Source organism: Microplitis mediator, chromosome 2 (assembly GCF_029852145.1).
Source record: "Microplitis mediator isolate UGA2020A chromosome 2, iyMicMedi2.1, whole genome shotgun sequence".
NCBI lineage: Eukaryota > Metazoa > Arthropoda > Insecta > Hymenoptera > Braconidae > Microplitis > Microplitis mediator.
This window is the reverse complement of record NC_079970.1, coordinates 6376158-6398461: the sequence shown is the minus strand read 5'-3', so window position 1 is coordinate 6398461 and position 22304 is coordinate 6376158. Positions and strand designations below refer to the sequence as shown.

General features: G+C 29.0%; 3 protein-coding genes and 1 long non-coding RNA gene across 5 annotated transcripts; 1 reads left to right on the top strand and 3 right to left on the bottom strand.

Moving 5' to 3' along the window:
• Positions 1–975: 975 nt before the first annotated feature.
• On the bottom strand, positions 976–11293 carry LOC130663720 (odorant receptor 46a-like). The gene is made up of 5 exons (XM_057463135.1): positions 10738–11293; positions 9901–10278; positions 9638–9842; positions 9384–9539; positions 976–1282 (listed from the first exon to the last, which is right to left on the bottom strand). Exons 1-5 carry the CDS (start codon positions 11094–11096, stop codon positions 1241–1243), a joined length of 1140 nt encoding a protein of 379 aa, XP_057319118.1. The 5' UTR covers positions 11097–11293; the 3' UTR covers positions 976–1240.
• Positions 11294–11412: 119 nt separating this feature from the next.
• LOC130663722 (uncharacterized) lies at positions 11413–13778 on the top strand. 2 transcript variants are annotated; one of them, XR_008989241.1, is made up of 5 exons: positions 11413–11539; positions 11629–11656; positions 12431–12651; positions 13407–13531; positions 13590–13778. It is a non-coding gene; the product is annotated as an uncharacterized LOC130663722 (long non-coding RNA). The 2 variants fall into 2 exon arrangements; XR_008989242.1 differs by lacking the exon at positions 11629–11656.
• Positions 12473–16119, bottom strand: LOC130663721 (odorant receptor 46a-like). Its single transcript, XM_057463137.1, has 5 exons — positions 15234–16119; positions 13727–14104; positions 13390–13594; positions 12717–12872; positions 12473–12633 (listed from the first exon to the last, which is right to left on the bottom strand). Exons 1-5 carry the CDS (start codon positions 15587–15589, stop codon positions 12592–12594), a joined length of 1137 nt encoding a protein of 378 aa, XP_057319120.1. The 5' UTR covers positions 15590–16119; the 3' UTR covers positions 12473–12591.
• A 545-nt stretch (positions 16120–16664) lies between these two features.
• LOC130663315 (odorant receptor 94b-like) lies at positions 16665–21487 on the bottom strand. Its single transcript, XM_057462461.1, has 5 exons — positions 21007–21487; positions 19502–19879; positions 19164–19368; positions 16910–17065; positions 16665–16830 (listed from the first exon to the last, which is right to left on the bottom strand). The coding sequence occupies exons 1-5, from the start codon at positions 21360–21362 to the stop codon at positions 16789–16791; spliced, it is 1137 nt and encodes a 378-aa protein (XP_057318444.1). The 5' UTR covers positions 21363–21487; the 3' UTR covers positions 16665–16788.
• Positions 21488–22304: the final 817 nt, after the last annotated feature.

The window sequence follows — 22304 nt, the reverse complement described above, 5'->3', positions numbered from 1 at the left end:
TATGCAGAATTTTAAAAAACTTTATTGAAAATATTTTGTAGGGAATAAAATTGTCTACAAAAGAGAATTAATGACATTTTGTGACAAGTTTATAGTTTCGTTGGAAAAGTAAAAAGATTTCGAAATTTACTATAAATTTGACTTCAAGCGCCAATAACTTTTGAACAGATGAATTTATCAAAAAATGATAAGAGACTTTTTTATAAAATTCCAAACCTAAAATTTTTTTTCCCATGTTATTTAAAAATGGGAAATTAAAAATCACGAAGAGGCACCTCTTTATATAAATATTAAGAGCTCAAACTTTACCAGAATTTTTTCTTCGTCATCTTGAACGATTTTTTCACGATAACTAAAGAAAAAAAAATTAGTTTATATATATGTATGTATATTGATAAATAATCGTTTCATATAAAATATATTTAAAATAAAAATTTCGTTTTGTCAAAAATTTTGGTCTTTTGTTGTTTTATCTATTTTGTAATGTAAATGTAATGTAAAAAATATATTTTTTATCTATTATGTAATGATTATAAAAATAAAAAAAGGCAAAGTTTACTAAAAGATAATTATTAATGATAAATGATAAATAATAAGAATCAATATCATCAAAAATAATTATTACAAATGAATTTTCTCTTTTTCTCAAATGATTTATAAATATAGATACGAGTTATGTGTTATGCGTATATAAGAGAGAAGATACACGTGGGATTATCCGAGCAGATAACAGGCTGGAGAAAGTGAAATTATATAGCACGTTACTACTTATGCGTAAACATTAGTTTTAAATTTAAATAAAAAAGAGAGACAATAAAATGTATTTACTACTGTCGAATAGTAGATTGTGATAAATTTGACTTAATTTAAAATTCAAAGTATCAAACGTATATGTGTATTTATATTCATACAATACACGGAATGCTTCTTAGAAAAAAAGTTATGTAACACTAATTTTATTAGTTAAATATTTTAATAGATTTAAATATAAATTTAATTACAAAATTATTTTTGTCAGGAAGTCTTGATTTCATATATTTAATGTACGTACTTAATTATATTTTTTTTGACTTCCAGTAATTTTTCAAGTTACTTTAGAGGTCAGCGTGTTATTAAATACCATTAAAAACAATTTTTATGCTGGCCTGCAGCGTTCATTAACTACTTTTTTTATAATTTGTATAACATGTGATATTATAAGTATCAATAATTTTTATTTATATGAGTGTAATAAAATATATCATTGTAGAACATTGTAAGCTGAGTAGGACAGCTTCACCAACTGAAATAAAAGTATATTTTTGTATATGACAGAATGAAAAAAAATAAATATGTATTTTATATAAAAATATTTATCTTCAGGGGCACGACGGGTTGATCCAACAACGCAATTCACTCCGAAAGAGAGTTAATTTTAATATTAAAACTCCGCACGGAAAAAAATTTACTGTTGCTGTAACAGGAGGCATTCATGTTGCATTAACAGGAATAAATCCTGTTGTACACGGAAAAAAGAGCAGTTGAAAAATTACAGTTTCTACAATAAAAAAGGTTTTCGGGGCAAAAATCTTTAAACATTAAAGCTTAAACTGTAATTTTAGAAATTTGTTACAGTAATAAAATTAAAAAAATTTTGAGCGGCAAATTTTACAGTTTAAATCGACAATATCGAGTTTGAAACTGTAATATTTGTTATTTCTGTAAAATTTACTGATAAAAAATGTAATTTTTACAGTTTCAGACTTGGAGCGCTTTACTACCCCGGGAAAAAATGATTTTGCCTAATTATATATAATTATGTATGATTATATATGAAATTATATATAATTATATATGAATTTATGTATGATTATATATAATCATATCTACCTCCATATATAATTATGCATGACGTTATATATAATTTGATCTGATCATGTCTGACCAATACATTATGTCTCGAACTATGTATAAAGTTATATATAGGTCTATATATAATTAGATCCGACCAGACCTGAATTATATCTGCCTATGTATGATCATATATAGGTTTAGATATAATTATATATGAGTTAATACATGACTAGATCTGATCAGACATGGCTAATATAAATTCATGTATAGTCGTGCATAAGTTTATATATGATTGGATCTGATCAGACATGACTGATATAAACTTACATGTAGTTATATATGTCTATGTATGATTAGATCTGATCAGACTTAATTGATGTTGAACCTATAAATATTTAATTATGTATATAGGTCTAATATATACATTAATATATATTACATAATATAACAATTTTTTAATATAAAAGTTATTAAATTTTTATTTTGTCAACTATCAATCAAACTTAAATCCCCAATACTTAAAATATGTTCAAAGGTTTCGGCAGCAATTTAAAAGTATAAATCGATATCGATTTATATACGAATATTTATAAGTTTATAGATAAATAGATTTGATTAAATGTATGTAATGAATTCTATTGTAATTGTACAAAACCAAATTCATCATTAGGTGCCTTATTTACGTAAGATGTATCAATTTGATTATTTGAGTTCAGTAATGCTATAAACTTTTATTACTAATAATGTATAACAGACTAGAGGATCAGACTACAATCCATCGATAACCAAAGTTGAACAGCATCGACGTGGGATATTAATTGGACGGTATTTAATTAATAGTTTACAGATATTCTAAATGAGATTCTAAAAATGACTATATTCGTTCATGCATGATTATATATAATCATATATGATCATCTATAAACAGATCAAGTTATGTATGATCACACCTGGCCAATTTTTGGATCTGATCATATATAAGTGATGATATATGTTGGATTCTCTGTACAAAAATCAATCTTTATTCTTATATATACTTTATTTAATTATTTCTTTTTACTAAATATTCTGTTCGAAATAATATTTCGAACAGTGTTGCATTTAAGTTGTAGTATATATATTTAAGTTGAGTTCAAAATATGTATATGTTTACTTAAAGAAAAAGAAAGCTAGCATGGATCAAATTTTATGACCTTAGGTACATGGGTCGACGAGAGATTCCAAGTAAATGCAAGGCAATATGTTTTTCTTCATTTGCACTCATATATATATATTTTGAACTTAGAGATCTTTGTTATACAAAAAGAGGAGAGGTTGGTGGACCTCAGTGTTAAATAATATTAAAAGAATAAGTTAGTCTAAGCTAAATCTCTTACGAGTGAAGACATACCCTAGAGCGCGTATTTTTAATAAAAGATATAATATTCATTTGTTTAATAAATTGATTTGTTTCATTCACGATTACCATACCTAAATTCCCAACAGGTTATGGGCCCAGAATACGCCGTGTATTAAAATCGTGAAAGAAAGATTAATTTATCAAAAGAAAAAAATTGAATAGTATAAAAATTTGAAAATCATCTTACATCAAATCTTCTATCAAATTTTCTAATTTTAATATTGAAGTGCATGTGATTTTAAATGATTAAAATAATTAAACAAAAATAAATTATAAATAATCATTTTCAAATAAAATAAAATTAAATATAATTCTTGATAATAATGTGCTGAATAATAATTACATAATGAATAGTGATAAAATTTTGAGTTTAGTTTACTTTAATAGTTTGTGCCGTGATTATATAAAGTGATTATTGCTGAGCCTCAAATAAATTGAAAGAAGAAAAAAAAAAGAAGATTCTTCAATTTTACACGTCTGATTGTCTTACAAACAGAGCGATTATTGCTCAAAGTTTTGATAGTCTCCAGAGACGAATCAAATTGTCCTGAGCAAAAGGCGGAGAATTTATTTTAGAAACAAAAGAGGTTTCATCCAGATGACAACAACCGTAAGCGTTCTAGGAGTGATAGAAGGGGTCATATACAGTCCTGTACAGCGGTGTCAAAGCTGTAGAAGTCAGGCATGGTGGTCATTTCAGATAAGAAAGGGGTAAAAATTAATAAAGGTGGTATACCCATCATGGAAGGTAAGCCCTCTAATAATTTTATTCAGATCGGCTCCACAGTTTAAATACATAAAGCTCATTCTGTCGCTCAAGAAATAATAAGACGAATTATAGTACATAGCATGAAAGACTAGGTCATATAAGTGAGCATAAATTTGTACAATCAAAGAATCATATTATGATTGAAACTTAAGGCAGATAATAGAAATCATTTGTAATAATTAAATATGTGAATTGTGCGTTAAAAGAAAACAAACTCGATTATCATTCAGAACGGCTAAAAATCGAGATCATATTAGGAGTTTACTATTTATTGTACATTAGGATATATCTAATCCAATCATTCCGACGGCTCTAGATAAGAAAAATTATTTTGTCCGATTTCTAAATCATTAAACTCATTACTGTGTATAGTATATTTAATTAAATATAGATTTAACTCAGTTACAAACGAGTTTATTGATGTACATTAAAATTGGTAGAGAATATTTATTTGAAGTTCAGATAAAATTTCTGGATAATGCAGTACTTACTACAACATATTTAATTGATAATGTTCCGAGTAGGGCCTTGAAAGAAACTCATATACCATATGAAATGTGGTATAATAAAAAGACTATCCACCAAGTATCTTAAAGTGTTTGGTTCATTGTGTATATACACAAGAAAACTAACAGAAATAAATTTGATGAAAAAAAAAAAAAAAAAAAAAATATCATCAAAGGGAATTCTGGTAGATTATGAACCAAACGGGTACAGAGTTTTCGAAATTGAGAGTGAAAAATATGTGGTAGTGAGAGACGTTATTGTAGACAAAAGAAAAATTTTTTTTAGACCGAAAATAAAATCTGGTCATGTTGACGAAATGTTAGGTCATAAAACTGGTGTCACTAACAAAATGTTAAACCCAGGTAAAGTAACTGTAGTCCCTAACAGTATGTTAAACCCAGATAAAATAACTGGTGTCACTAACGTAATGTTAAACTCAGCTAAAGAAACTGTAGTCACTAACTAATTGTTAAACTCAGTCAATCATTCGAGTAGTCACTAACGTAATGTTAAACTCAGCTATAGAAACTGTAGTCACTAACTAATTGTTAAACTCAGTCAATCATTCGAGTAGTCACGGACGAAAGGTTAAACTCAGGTAATGAAACTGTGGTCACTAACGAATTGTTAAACTCAGTCAATCATTGGCCTGGATGAATCTGATACGGGCAAATCAGATGGGTGAGTCAAATCTGGTCATGATAAACCAGATTGTGTGGATAAATCTGATAATAATAAATCAGATAGTTTAAATAAATCTGATATTGATAAATCAGATAGTTCCAATAAATCTGATATTGATAAATCAGATAGTTTAAATAAATCTGATGTTAATAAATAAGATAGTTTAAATAAATCGGATATTGATAATCAGATAGTTGGAATAAATCTGATATTGGTAAATCAGTTAGTTTGAATAAATCTGATAATGGTAAATCAGATAATTTAGATAAATCTGATATTAATAAATCAGACAGTTTAGATAAATCTGATATTGTTAAATCTGATATTAATAAATCAGATAATTTAGATAAATCTGATATTAACAAATCAGATAGTTTAAATAAATCTGATGTTAATAAATAAGATGGTTTAAATAAATCGGATATTGATAATCAGATAGTTGGAATAAATCTGATATTGGTAAATCAGTTAGTTTGAATAAATCTGATAATGGTAAATCAGATAATTTAGATAAATCTGATATTAATAAATCAGACAGTTTAGATAAATCTGATATTGTTAAATCTGATATTAATAAATCAGATAATTTAGATAAATCTGATATTAACAAATCAGACAGTTTAAATAAATCTGATATTAATAAATCAGACAGTTTAGATAAATCTGATATTAATAAATCAGAGCTTATATAAATCTGATCTTAATAAATCAGATAGCTTAGATAAATCTGATCTTAATAAATCAGATAGCTTAGATAAATCTGATATTAATAAATCAGATAGTGTAAGTTAATCTGGTTATGATAAACCAGATAGTTTAAGTATATCTGATAACGATAAATCAGATTTAATAGATAAAGTAAATAGTCATAAAGATAATAAAATTCCTAAGTTACACAATAGGAATAAATCAGAAGCCAGTTGTAGGAGAAGTAATAGGATCAGAGGCCGTCCTCAGATTTCGTATAGTGAAAATAGTTTACCTGACGATTGCATGCTATCCGCTCAATCAATAATACACAAAATTCCTAGTTCGTATTATGAAATTAAAAATAGGAATGATAGGGTTGAGTAGAAACGAGCTGTTAAAAGTGAATTCGATTCACTTCGTATTAATAATACTTGGACATTGGTACCGAGACCTAAACATAAAAATATTGTAGACTGTAAGTGGATACTTACAATTAAAAATTACGAATTTGGAAATCCACATAAATGTAAAGCTCGATTAGTTACTAGAGGTTTTAGTCAAAAATAAATGGTAGACTATGATGAAACTTTTGCGCCAGTTGCTAGAATGACTAGTTTTAGATTCATAGTTGCAATTGTCAATCAGAATAATCTGTTACTGCATCATATGGATGTGAAGAAAGTTTTTTTGAATGGCAAATTAAAAGAAGAAATTTATATGAAAATACCAGAAGGAGTCAAATGCGATAAAAATCAGGTGTGCAAATTGAACAAAGCTCTGTATGGTTTAAAGCAGGCTGCACGCTGCTGGTTTGAAGCATTTGAGTCTACATTAAAAGAATTAAATTTTCAAAATTCTTCTGTAGATCGTTGTATTTATATTTTAGATTTAAGAGATGTCTTAAAGAACATTTATCTAGTGTTATATGTTGATGATCTTTTTGTAGCAACTGCAGATATGAATACTATGAATATTTTTAAAGAGTATTTGATGAATAAATTTCAGATGGTCAATTTAAAAGAAATTAGATCATTTTTAGGCATAAAAGTTACAAGAAAAGATAATGTAATAACATTAGATCAAAATGCATACATCAACTCAGTCTTAAATAAATTTAATATGCATGATTATGAAAATTATGATGCGCCATGTAAAAGTGTTATTGGTTGTATAAAGTACATAATGGTTTGTTCACGACCAGAATTAAGCATATCAGAAAATATCGTAAGTAGATATATGAATAAAAACAATAAAAACACTGTGGCAGTATCTGAAAAGAGTATTAAGATATTTAAAAAGTTCTAGTAATATTAGATTAACATATACCCGTAATAATTATAAAGAAATAATCAGCGGTTATGTAGACGCAGATTAGGCAAGTTATAACAACGATAGACAAAGAATACAACCGATTATTTATTTAAGTTATTCGATCATTGTACTATTTGCTGGGCATCTAAACGACAGGCATCTGTAGCAGGTTCATCATCAGAAGCTGAATATATGGCTCTGTATGAAGCTGCACAAGAGGCACTGTGGTTACGATCATTAGCGGAAAATATAAAGATAGTTATATTAGGGTCAATAGTAATTTATGAAGATAAAAATGGTTGTATTGGTATCGCGAACAATCCATCAAGTCATAAAAGATCGAAAAATATCGATATAAAATATCATTGCTTTCGTAACAAAGTAGAGCACGGTTTATTAAAACTAATTTATATGTCTACAGATCAACAGATTGCTGATGCACTGACCAATTATTTGGCTGAACCAAAATTTGTGGAATTCAGAACACAAATGGATTTGAAATAATTTTAAAGAATATATTTATGTTGTATATATTGTATGTATATATATATATATATATTATAGACTGTATAATTGAAATATTTAAGATAAATGGTCGGATTAGGTTTTTCTGGGTTTTCCTAATCCCTTTGCAAATTAGTTGGGCCATAATGTTCGCACCCCCAGATTGCGTGAAAGGATATGTCTTTACAATTTAATTTTAGAAGTTAATTGATATAATAAGTTTATTGTAAAGGTATCATTAATAATTAGTATTATGATTGTGTAAGCTAATTTAATCTTAATTTTATTTTATTTAAAGATTAATTTTTGAGGGGGCGTGTTGGATTCTCTGTACAAAAATCAATCTTTATTCTTATATATACTTTATTTAATTATTTCTTTTTACTAAATATTCTGTTCGAAATAATATTTCGAACAGTGTTGCATTTAAGTTGTAGTATATATATTTAAGTTGAGTTCAAAATATGTATATGTTTACTTAAAGAAAAAGAAAGCTAGCATGGATCAAATTTTATGACCTTAGGTACATGGGTCGACGAGAGATTCCAAGTAAATGCAAGGCAATATGTTTTTCTTCATTTGCACTCATATATATATATTTTGAACTTAGAGATCTTTGTTATACAAAAAGAGGAGAGGTTGGTGGACCTCAGTGTTAAATAATATTAAAAGAATAAGTTAGTCTAAGCTAAATCTCTTACGAGTGAAGACATACCCTAGAGCGCGTATTTTTAATAAAAGATATAATATTCATTTGTTTAATAAATTGATTTGTTTCATTCACGATTACCATACCTAAATTCCCAACAATATATAATTATATATAATTAGGCAAAATCATTTTTTTCTCGGGACTATACAAAAATGTAATTTTTCAACTGCTCTTTTTTCCGTGTAGAAACAGGATTTTCCTGTAGCTGCAACAAGAGACAGCCATGTTGCAGCAACAGTATTAATCCTGTTGCTGTAACAGGATTTTTTCCTGTTGCTGCAACATGGCTGCCTCCTGTTGCAACAACAGTAAATTTTTTTCGGTGCGAATCGGAGTGAATGCAGATATAAATACACGGAGAAAAATGTTGGCTCAAAACCTACCAATTTTTTTATTATGCTGTCGACCCAACTTGAAACAGGAAGTGAAGCATCCAAAAATTTATTATGCTCTTATAAAAAATTATTATGCCTTATCACAATTATTATAATGTATGAAAATAATTGTTATTATAGCTTATCGATGAGTTTCTTGCGCGTAGTAAGTGTTGTAATACAGCATCATAATTTTTCGTATGAGCACAATAATTTTTTGGATGCTTCCCTTCCTGTTTCAAGTTTGGTCGACAGCATAATAAAAATTGATAGGTTCGAGCCAACATTTTTCTCCATATAGAATCAAATTCACTCCAAAATCACTCCGCTGAAAAAAAAATCCTTATTTACCCCGTATACGCAGTGGTATTTTTTAAACTTGGGAACTCCGAGTGACAGAATGAATTTGGTTCTAAATAAAATTCGCAATCACTCCAAATTCACTCCAAATTTTTACAGTGAACTTTATCTTACCACGGATACCTAATTTATTCAAAAATTTAGAATGAACTCAAAATAAACATGTTTTTTTTTTTTTTCAAAATTTTCTAGTTGGCCCGTTGTACCCCGGGTACCGCACAGTGACCCAAGCTCTTTTACCTGATTGTAAGAACTAAGAGATACATCAATAAAATATCCAGCGGTGAATTTCAATGGCCGAAGACTGCGCATCATTATGAATAATAAACTTTTTTGGGTACTGACACTCAAAACATACCAATCAGTCTGATAAACAGCCGTAGCTATGTCATAACTCTGATAAATTTAAATTGATGTAATATATATTTAATACCGATATTTATTGCTACTGTTTGTTATATATGAATAAGAACAATGATAATAAAAATATGTACCTTAAGATTACATTCGCTACTGGCGAAACAAATAACAAAAACCTGAGAAAGCATACAAGTAAAATAAAATGCCATTGGCGCGAATTCTGGATTATTTATTTCAGTTTGGGATAATCTGTAAACTGTCACGCATATGACGATAGCGCTTATAGAAAATTGTAAAAAAATCACAGAACTGAAGACTTTGTTTGTTATTTCAGCAAATCTACATTAAAAAATTACCACGAAATATATATAAATATATATTTATTTATATACTCAACTGAAATATTTTGAGATGATGCTTAACGCATTTTGAAATTTCGTTTATTTCTCGTCGCTTGACATCGATAAATAAATCAGATGAATAGATTTTTTTCGGTATTAACTTTAATCGGTGCTCAAGAATACTCAATTGAGCACAAATTTTAAGCATTAAACCTGGAATTAGAGTATCATATGCGACATTTACTAGTGCTCCGAAAACATGAGCGAGAATTTGATGATTATAGGCAGTCCAGTATCCAAAAAATGTCTTTGAATCATATGGTAGCCATGTTTTAAATGGCAATGAACGATTTGGAGTATCACAGAGTATTGACACGCTGACTACCATGCCCACGGCCGATTCTGTTAAACCAAAATATGCAATCGTTCTTAATCTGAATACAAAAACAAAAAATCGCGTTATTGATATTAGTACAAGTGCACTGTAAAAAATTTGCGGAATGAACGCGGATTAAATCCGGAGTGACATTCACTCCGACGGTGAGTTTATTTAAATATTACAATTCCGAATCGGATTGAAATAAAATTCGGATCACTCGGAAATCACTCCGCTAAAAAAACCCATACGAAAAAAATATATATCCGGATATGTCCGGGCGAATCTGCATACATGAGACATATATTTATATATATGTTGGATACATGCATATTTACCCGGATATATATTTTTTTTGTATGGGAACAAACTCCGTATTTACTTCGTATAGAAAGCGATTTTTTTTTAAACTGTGGAATTCGTAGTGAGTTTGGATTCAAATAAAATCCGAATTTGCATCCGTTTTTTTACAGTGTAATCATACATTTGTTAAAATAACATAATTTTTATGACTCACTTTATGGTTTTATCAAATTCATCTTGAATATATTTTTCCTCAGGATTTTTACACAAACATGGATAAGTTTCGAGGATATTTATTAGTCGCAAAATTTCTTTGCGTTTTAAAATTACATTGGCAATTTTTCCACAAACTCCAACCATAGTCAGTAAGACGATTAAATTGTTTATAAATTCGTCGAGATCATCGAAAGATGCAATGAGTGCAATTAACTCAAATAATACGCACGAGTAAATGAATATGATCATTAAATTTTTGTGAATAATGTACAGATATATTTTCCATCCAGAAATGCATTCAGAGGTCTGCCATAAACCTAAACACTGTAAGATACCAAAGCTGTAGGGCAGGAGCATTATGATATTATAGAATATATATTTCTGATGACAATGAAATAAAAGTTCCCGAGCGGGGTATGAATTTACACTGGACTCTATGGATCTCTTTATCCACTGTCGTAGATGGTGAATAAATAATGATAATACCGAGTCGCCTATCCGTCTACTTGGTATGACTTTAGTTTATCAAAATAATTACGCTATTATCTACTGACAAAGGGTTGTATCTTTCCCGTCTTACATAATGTTTTCAAGAATTTAAATTATTCAAACCAACATTACCACATTATCTTATTATTTATAATTGCGGATGAGAAACGGAGCATGAGTAAAATTTATAGGGGACATTGTTGTCAACCAAAGGGTTGATAAAAATAGTCAGTAGAACTTAAACCATCGGATAAGCAACATTGGAAAACATACTGAGCCTTCAGCAGCATTCATACATTATGTTAGATATCGTACGTAGTTCACCTTTTTTTTTTTAAGTTAATTTAAACCTAAGTGAATATCGACGTTCTAATTAGCAAATTGTCTAACTCCATTTCAGAAAATCTTTCATTTATGCAAAAAAAAAGGTAATTTAAAAATTTTTTTTCATCTAAAAATCAATTCTATATCTAGTATATGCATAATATTTTTGTCTATTAGGTTACTCAAATAATGTTTTTCCTGACTATTACTATCTGAAAATTGTACAGAATCACCTACTGAAAAATATTAAGTTAGACAATTTGCTAATTAGAACGTCGATATAATTTTTACGTTTCCATACACTATTTTAAAATATGGAAATTTTTTTAAAGAAGACCGGAACACAACGAAATGTTTTAAAAATTTTGTGAAATTGAAAATATTTACGTCAATAATTATTCAGCTGTTTTGTGACTATCATAAATTTTTGAGTAGAAGAAAAAAAATCAGATAAATAGATAGAGATACTTTTCTTGTAAATGACATAGGAGTACTAACAGTATTCAAAACTAACGAAAATAATAAAAAAAGAAATTTACAATTTTTTAAAAATAATCTTTTTAGGGCATTGCGTTGCACTCCGGAAATTTTTATAATCAAAATAGTTGTGAATAATGAGAGATTTGTTTCAAATTGTTATGAACGAATTGTATTCAGTGCTCAAAACTTCATCAGAGTTAATTATTCGCTTAGGTTTTACGTTGTGCCCCATTGTATCCGGAATATTGTTAGATAAACGTGCAACTATAACTTTGTCTATTTAATTTATTTTATTGATATAAAAAAATAATTAAAAAAATAATAGTAATAATTATGATATAATACTATTAATGAAGAATAATTGATTTTAACTTAATGTATTTCTTTTCTCTTTTCAGTTATCATTCAAAATATTACAGAACAATATCTAACGTCTTCAGTTAATCGGCAGACTTCAAAATTTCGAAAAGTATTCGCCGTCACAAGAGGACGATAAATTTACTAATGTTTTTTTCAGATGATTGTAGTATGTCTATTTTTATAAATATGCATAAAGATATTATTGAAGGACGTTGTAGGCTGAGTAGGAAAGTTTGATCAGCTAGAATAAAAACAGAAGGTTATTAAAAATATATTGTATATATTTATTTGGATAAAATATAAAATAATAAAAGTACAAAGTACTTGATTGAATGAGTTAAGAGATATATCAATAAAGTATCCAGCATTGAATCGTAATGGTCGATAACTTCGCGTCATTATCAATAACAAACTTTTTTGAGTAGCAGTACTCAAGTTGTACCAATCGGTTTGATAAACTGCCGTAGCTATATCACAGCTCTAATAGATTTTAATCAAATATAATATTCATAATTAATAATATACATACACTTTCAAAAATCGGGAGTGAATCCGAAGTAGATACGAATTTTATTTCAATCCGCATTCATTCAGGTGCAGTTTTTACATTTAAATAAATTTATATTTCATAGAGATCACTGTGTTACGTGAAACATAATTATTTCAATATATAATTAATTCAGATTTTAATAATTAAACTCAAAAATTTGTGTAAAGAGAGCTTGTAATTATTTCCATACTCAAGATAAATGTTAAAATATAAATGACTGAACCGCACTATTATGTATTAAGAATTTGATCCGCGAGTTTTCACTGCGATTCCATTCTGCGAAATTTTTTTGGAATTAATATTTTTCAAAACTTCGCTTCGAAGTTAATTTCACGGGAGTAAATAAATTAAAAATTATCCGCTCCGCATTCACTCCACATATTTTTTACAGTGTAATTATTGTTGTTATAAATATTTTGTTTGAATTAATAATTAAATTAGGAATACCTTTATACTGCATTCAGTACTGGCGAGACAAGTACCAAAAATTTGTGAAAGCAGGCACATAAAATAACCTGCCATTGAAGCGAATTCTGGATCACTTATTTCCACCTGAGATAATCTATAAATTGTTACACATATGACATAGGTACTTATGGAAAACTGCACAAACATAATGGTACTAAAAACTTCGTTTGTTCTTTCAGCTAATCTAAATAAAAAATATTCAACAAATGAAAAAAATTCAACACATTAGTTTTTATAGCAATTTTAGATCATCCGCAGTTATCCCAATCTAATCTTGCTTATGTATAACGTCTTGGAATATAAGTATAGACCTAACTGAAATATTTTTAGATGATGTTTTACACATTCCATAGCTGCATTTATTTCTCGCTGTTTATTATCAACCGATGAATCTGAATAATAACTGTTTTTGGCCAACAGTTTTAGTCGGTACTCAAGAATACTTAGTTGAGCACAAATTTTAAGCATTAAACCAGGTATTAAAGTATCGTAAGCCACATTTGCCAGTGCACTAAAAAAATGAGCTAGAACTTGATGAATATAAGCAATCCAGTATCCAATAATCGTTGACGTATCAAATGGAAGCCATGTATTAAAAAACATTATTCGATTTGGCGTATCACAAATTATAGATACGCTTGTTGTTAATATCACAGCTGATTCTGTTACAACTAAAAAAGCTAATGTTCTAAAACTAGAAGATATAAAAAATTGATAATTATTTAGTAAAATTACACATATCTAATCACTAAAATATTTTTAAAAATAAAGAATATTACACACCAAGGGCGGAAAGCCTCTGGCTCGGTCAGGCAATTGTATATAAAATAAATAAATTTCTTGGCGTAAGAAGTATTTCGCATATGAATTGAAGACGAAAAAATTTCTTGGCTCTAGAATTGTTTTTTTGCCCGAAGAAAATCTGTTTTTAATTTATAGTACAAAAAATTTCTTGGCTCAAGTAAAAATTTTCTTGGGGCGAGTAAGAATTTCTTGCGCTAAGAAATCCTTTTTTTCTGTGTACACACGGGTTAGAGTGTCCCACTTTCCTCCGTGGTGTGCAAACTATATTTCACCAGACCTGTATCTAAAAGTTTAAATTTTTGCCTCTGTTTGTAGAAAGAATGGCGCATGCACCAATTTTTATCGTTTGTTTTCTTACAATAGTAAAGAACGACTTTCTTTTCTCTGAACAGGGCAGAAATTTAAACTTGGAATGCAGGTATGATGGAATAGTATATTGTGTGACGAGGGATGAAACAAGACGATTACGGACTAGGGGAAGGTTAGCTACCCGAGCCGCAGGCGAGAGCTGACATCACCCGCAGTCTGAAATCGTAATTATCCTGAGTCGTACACTATATTTTTCATGATTACTTGCATCGGAACTCTAAGATTCAGTGTCAGCAGCCAGTAAGAAACGAGTTAATTTCAAGCCGTTGATGCGGAGAACTGTTAGAGAATGAGAAATATGTGATTTACAGTCACTTATTAAATAATAAATAAGACAAAAATATTCTTTCCACTCATTTTTTAGTAATTCTATTTGGTTAATTGAAACTGTCACGTAAAAAACGAAATGAGTAAACTGAAGTGACAAGTAAACAAATGAAAGTAATAAAGCTGCAAACGAACATTAAATATAACTGACACCGGGCAGAAACAATTGTGTTTCTTCCCAAGAGAAGAAACACGCACGTTTCTGCCCGCTGTATGAAAATATTTTAGAATTACGAATTCACCGGCAGTTGATCTGCAGCATCAGCCTGAAATTATCTTCATCCGACTGGGATCATGAAAAAATTTAAACATATAACACTCACTTGATCATTTTATCAAACTCATCCTGAATTTTTTTTTCCTCACTATCTTGAGAGCAGCATGGATAGGAATTCAGGATATTTATCAATTGTATAATTTCTTTAGATTTTATAATTACATTAAACATTTTTCCACATATTCCTAACATTGTTACAAGAATTATCGAATTGTCAACAAATTGTTGAAAATCGTTATAATTACGGACAAGTGCAATTGATTCGAATAATGCATCTGAGTAGATAAAAATAATCATAAAATATGAGTATGTCATTTGTGAACATAATCGCCATCTATGAATGGTTTCTGTATGCCATAAACCCAAATACCGTAGAATTCCAAAACTGTATGGCAGGAGCATTATGATAATATAGAATATATATTTCTGATGACAATGAAATATATGTTCCCGATCGGGGTTCAAATTTAGACTGGACTCTATGGATCGCTTTATCCACTGTCGTAGATGGTGAATAAATAATGATATTACCGAGTCGTCTATCTGTCTACTTGGTATAACTTTAGTTTATCAAAATAATTACGCTATTATCTACTGACAAAGGGTTGTATCTTTCCCGTCTTACATAATGTTTTCAAGAATTTAAATTATTTAAACCAACATTACCACATTATCTTATTATTTATAATTGCGGATGAGAAACCGAGCATGAGTAAAATTTATAGGGGACATTGCTGTCAACCAAGGGGTTAATAAATATAGTCAGTAGAACTTAAACCACCGGATAAGCAACATTGGAAAACATACTGAGCCTTCAGCAGCATTTTGACATTATATTAAATATTGTACGTAGTTCATCTTTTTTTTTTAATTCAATTAAACCTAAATGATCATAATTTTTACGTTTCCATACACTGTTTTAAAATATGGAAATTTTTTTAACGAAGAGCGGAACACAACGATATGTTTTAAAAATTTTGTGAAATCAAAAACATTTACGTCAATAATTATTCAGCTGTTTTGTGACTATCATAAATTGTTGAGTAGAAGACAAATATCAGATAAATAGATAGAGATAATTTTTTTATCAGTGACATAGGAGTACTAACAGTATTTAAAACCAACGAAAATAATAATAAAAAATTTACAATTTTTTAAAAATAATCTTTTCAGGGCATATCGTTGCACCCCGGAAATTTTTTTAAATCAAAACAGTTTTGAATAATGACACATATGTTTTAAATCGTTATGAACGCATTATAATTTAGCTTGACGTTGTATTCCACTGTATCCTGAGTATCGTTAAATGAAAGTGCAACTATAACTTTGTCTATTTAATTTATTTTATTGATATAAAAAAATAATAATAATAATTATGATATAATACTATGATTCAAGAATAATTTATTTTAATTTAATATACTTCTTTTTTCTTTTCAGTTATTATTCAAAATATTACAGAACAAAATCTAGCGTCTTCAGCTTATCGACAGAGTTCAAAATTTCAAAAATACTCTACGTCACAAGAGGACGATAAATATACTAAAATTTTTTTCAGATTATTGTAGTATGTCTATTATCATAAATATGCATAAAATATATTATTGAAGAACGTTGTAAGCTGAGTAGGAAAGTTTGATCAGCTAGAATAAAAACAGAAGGTTATTAAAAATATAATGTATATATTTGGATAAAATATAAGATAATAAGAGTACAAAGTACTTGATTGAATGAGTTAAGGGATATCTCAATAAAGTACCCAGCATTGAATCGTAATGGTCGATAACTTCGCGTCATTATCAATAACAAACTTTTTTGAGAAGCAATACTCAAATTATACCAATCGGTTTGATAAACTGCCGTAACTATATCACAGCTCTAATAGATTTTAATTAAATATAATATCCATCATTAATAATATAGGGGAGGGTGAGGGAGAACGGCCCCCCTGAAATTTTGATCAAAAAAAATTTTTTTTTTTTCGCCTAATTTCTATAAATCCGATATGTTTGCGCATTTTTAGCCCTACGCATGACATTTGGGGCCAAATGGACAAGCTCAAAATTTTGAAAAAGTGATTTTTTCATATTTTTATCGTCAACTTAAAAAAAAATTTATTATAATTCCACATTTCTAGCCCTACGCATAACACCTGGGGCAAAATGGACCAGCCGAAACTTCTGAAAAAATTATTTTTTCATATTTTTCGGCCGTTTCTCTATGTAAGAGGCAAATTTGGTCACTAAAAATATATAAAAATAAAATTTTTTTTTTAGTTGATAAATTTTTGAAATAAAGTAAAACTATAGATTTGTTTTTTTTTTTTATTAAATAACAATTAGTAATTAAGGTAATCGAGAGTGAACGATTTATTACACCTTAAAAAATTTTTTTCGAGTAATATAAAACCAAAAATAGTTGTCAAGAGAAAGAAAAAGTTTGGAAAATCCAAATGAGCATGCCTTAAGCGGTCGTGTCATACACGAATTATTTAGATTAAATGTTTACGTTACGATTTGTTAATTTTTTCATAAAGACTCCTATTTTTTTCTTTTTTTTTTTTTGCTTACATTTTAGGAACTATTAAACTACTTTATTATAATAGAAAATTATTATAGAAAATATTAAAAAATTCTCGCGGATAGAATGGAAATCTTTGCTAACGCCATCTAGCACGCTCCGATAGAAGAAGCAGGTCTTCACTAACTCTGTTTATATATTTTTTTTATATATGGCAGCCTGATATGTAAATTTTTAAGCTTCGACAGTGCACATTTTATTATTTTATAATTAAACGAATAATGATAGAGTTGTGGATTTTTAATCAGTTTGTCACAATGAATTTACGGATATATTGAAATAAAATTTGAAAAAATTCGTTTTGTTTTTCGAAAGTTATGGTGATTACAAGAAGAGTGTTACATGTATTTTACAGGATTTTTTTCTAAAAAATTCATTTTTTATCTAAATTGTGGGTTGGACCAGCTGTTTATTGTTTAGAAAAATGACCATTGATGTTTTCTTTAATTGTGGTATGAAGGCTGACCTACTTTAACCACTATATTATTATTTATTTAAAAAAAACTCTGACGGAACCCAGTTTTTAATTTTTAGGCGAGAGTAGAGCATACCTACGCTCGCGCTTAAGGCATGCAATACATTCTTAATGATGAAAACAATAAAAAAAAAAAAAAAAAACGAAAAAAAAAATTTTTTTTATCATTTTTTGGAGAGGGGCCGCTCTGCCCCACAAAAAATTTTTTTTTTTTTTCAGAATGTTGTCAAAATGTCCATAAATTTGTTCGAAATAGGACAAAAGTAAAGTGATCTTATGGTTGAAAGCCACAAAAAGTAATAATTGGCTTAGGGGGCCGCTCTGCCCCACCCTCCCCTACATACACTGTAAAAAATCGGGAGTGAATCCGAAGTAGATACGGATTTTATTTCAATCCGAATTCACTCGATCATTTGGAGCTCCGGAATAAAAAAAAAACCAATAGAAATTTTTTTCTTACGGAATAATTCCGCAGCGACGCAGATTTAGTTTAAACCGCATTCACTCAGGTGCGCAGTTTTAACACTTAAATAAATTTGTATTTAATAGAGATCACTTTTTTACGTTAAACATAATTATTTTAAAATATAATTAATTCAGATATTAATAATTAAATTCAAAAATTATTTCGCGTGAATTTGTGTAAAGGGAGCTTATAATTATTTCAATATAAATGTTAAAATAAAAAAGACCGAACCGCACTATTATATATTAAGAATTTGATACGCGAATTTCACTGCGATTCCATTCTGCGGAATTTTTTCTGGAATTAATATTTTTCAAAACTTCGCTTCGAAGTGAATTTCACGGGAGTAAATAAATCAAAAATCATTCACTCCGCATTCACGTCACAAACTTTTTACGGTGTAATTATTGTTATGATAAATTTTCTGTTTGAGTTAATAATTAAATTATGTATACCTTTATACTGCATTCAGTACTGGCGAGACAAGGACCAAAAATTTGTGAAAGCAGAACCATAAAATAACCTGCCATTGAAGCGAATTCTGGATCACTTATTTCCACTTGAGATAATCTATAAATTGTTACACATATGCCATAGGTACTAATGGAAAACTGCACAAACATAAGGGTACTAAAAACTCGGTTTGTTCTTTCAGCCAATCTAAATAAAAAATATTCATCAAGTTAAAAAAATCCTGCACATTATTTTTTATAGAAATTTTAGAGCATCCGCAGTTATCCCAATCTAATCTTGCTTATGTATTAACTTCTTGGAATATAAGTATAGACCTAACTGAAATATTTTTAGATGATGTTTTACACATTCCGTAGCTGCATTCATTTCTCGTTGTTTATTATCAACCGATGAATCTGAATAATAACTGTGTTTGGCCAACAGTTTTAGTCGATACTCAAGAATACTTAGTTGAGCACAAATTTTAAGCATTAAACCAGGTATTAAAGTATCGTAAGCCACATCTGCCAGCGCACCAAAAAAATGAGCTAAAACTTGATGAATATAAGCAATCCAGTATCCAATAATCGTTGACGTATCAAATGGAAGCCATGTATTAAAAAACATTATTCGATTTGGCGTATCACAAATTATAGATACGCTTGTTGTTAATATCACAGCTGATTCTGTTACAACTAAAAAAGCTAATGTTCTAAAACTAGAAGATATAAAAAATTGATAATTATTTAGTAAAATTACACAAATCTAATCACTAAAATATATTCAAAAATAAATAATACTACACACCAAGGACGGAAAGCCTCTGGCTTGGTCAGGCAATTGTATATAAAATAAATAAATTTCTTGGCGTAAGAAGTATTTCGCATATGAATTGAAGACGAAAAAATTTCTTGGCTCTAGAATTGTTTTTTTGCCCGAAGAAAATCTGTTTTTAATTTATGGTACAAAAAATTTCTTGGCTCAAGTAAAAATTTTCTTGGGGCGAGTAAGAATTTCTTGCGCTAAGAAATCCTGTTCTTCTGTGTACACACGGTTTAGAACGTCCCACTTTCCTCCATGGTGTGCAAACTATATTTCACCAGACCTGTATCTAAAAGTTTAAATTTTTGCCTCTGTTTGTAGGAAAAATGGCGTATGTACTAATTTTTATTGTTTGTATTCTCACAATAGTAAAGATCGACTTTCTTTTCTTTGAACAGGGCAGAAATTTAAACTTGGAATGCAGATATGATGGAATAGTACATTGTGTGACAAGGGATGAAACAAGACGATTTCAGACTACGGTGAAGTTGGGTACCCGAGCCGCAGGCGAGGGCTGACATCACCCGCAGTCTGAAATCGTAATTATCCTGAGTCATACACTATATTTTTCATGATTACTTGCATCGGAACTCTAAGATTCAGTGTCAGCAGCCAGTAAGAAACGAGTTAATTTCAAGCCGATGATGCGGAGAACTGTTAGAGAATGAGAAATATGTGATTTACAGTCACTTATTAAATAATAAATAAGACAAAAATATTCTTTCCACTCATTTTTTAGTAATTCTATTTGGTTAATTAAAACTGTCACTTAAAAAACGAAATGAGTAAGCTGAAGTGACAAGTAAACAAATGAGAGTAATAAAGCTGCAAACGAACATTAAATATAACTGACACCGGGCAGAAACAATTGTGTTTCTTCCCAAGAGAAAAAACACGCACGTTTCTGCCCGCTGTATGAAGGTATTTTAGAATTACGAATTCACCGACAGTTGATCTGCCGCATCAGCCTGAAATTATCTTCTTCCGACTGGTATCATAAAAAAATTTAAACATAATACTCACTTGATCATTTTATCAAACTCATCCTGAATTTTTTTTTCCTCACTATCTTGAGAGCAGCATGGATAGGAATTCAGGATATTTATCAATTGTATAATTTCTTTAGATTTTATAATCACATTAAACATTTTTCCACATATTCCTAACATTGTTACAAGAATTATTGAACTGTCAACAAATTGTTGGAAATTGTTATAATTACTGACAAGTGCAATTGACTCGAATAATACTTCCGAGGAAATAAGAGAAATCATGAAATATGAGTATATCATTTGTAAATATAATATCCATCTATAAATGGTTTCTGTATGCCATAATCCCAAATACCGTAGAATTCCAAAACTGTATGGCAGGAACATTATGATATTATAGAATATATATTTCTGATGACAATGAAATATATGTTCCCGAGCGGGGTTCGAATTTAGACTGGACTCTATGGATCGCTTTATCCACTGTCGTAGATGGTGAATAAATAATGATATTACCGAGTCGTCTATCTGTCTACTTGGTATAACTTTAGTTTATCAAAATAATTACGCTATTATCTACTGACAAAGGGTTGTATCTTTCCCGTCTTACATAATGTTTTCAAGAATTTAAATTATTCAAACCAACATTACCACATTATCTTATTATTTATAATTGCGGATGAGAAACGGAGCATGAGTAAAATTTATAGGGGACATCGCTGTCAACCAAGGGGTTGATGAATATAGTCAGTAGAACTTAAACCACCCGATAAGCAACATTGGAAAACATACTGAGCCTTCAGCAGCATTTTGACATTGTATTAAATATTGTACGTAGTTCATCTTTTTTTTTTCAATTCAATCGAACCTAAATGATCATAATTTTTACGTTTCCATACTTTATTTTAAAATATGGAAATTAAATAGAGAGCGGGACACAACGAAAGGTTTTTAAAATTGGGTGAAAAAAAAACATTTGTGTAAAAAACTATTCAGCTCCGAAAATGGATTTCTGAGCAGAGAAAAATTTTATATGAAATAACTTCATAGTTAAACAGATATGAGTGTATTATAACATTATAAGTGAGAAAAGAGCACTAACAATTCAAAAAATAACGAAAATAAGTAATAAAATTTACAATTTTTTAAAAACAACTTATTTAGAGCATTCTGTTGCACCCCGGAATTTTTTATCATCAAAAGAGTTGTGAATAATGAGAGATGTGTTTCTAATTGTTATAAACGAATTGTATTCAGTGCTCAAAACCTCATCAGAGTTAATTACTCGTTTAGGCTTTACGTTGTGTCCCACTGTATCCTGAATATTGT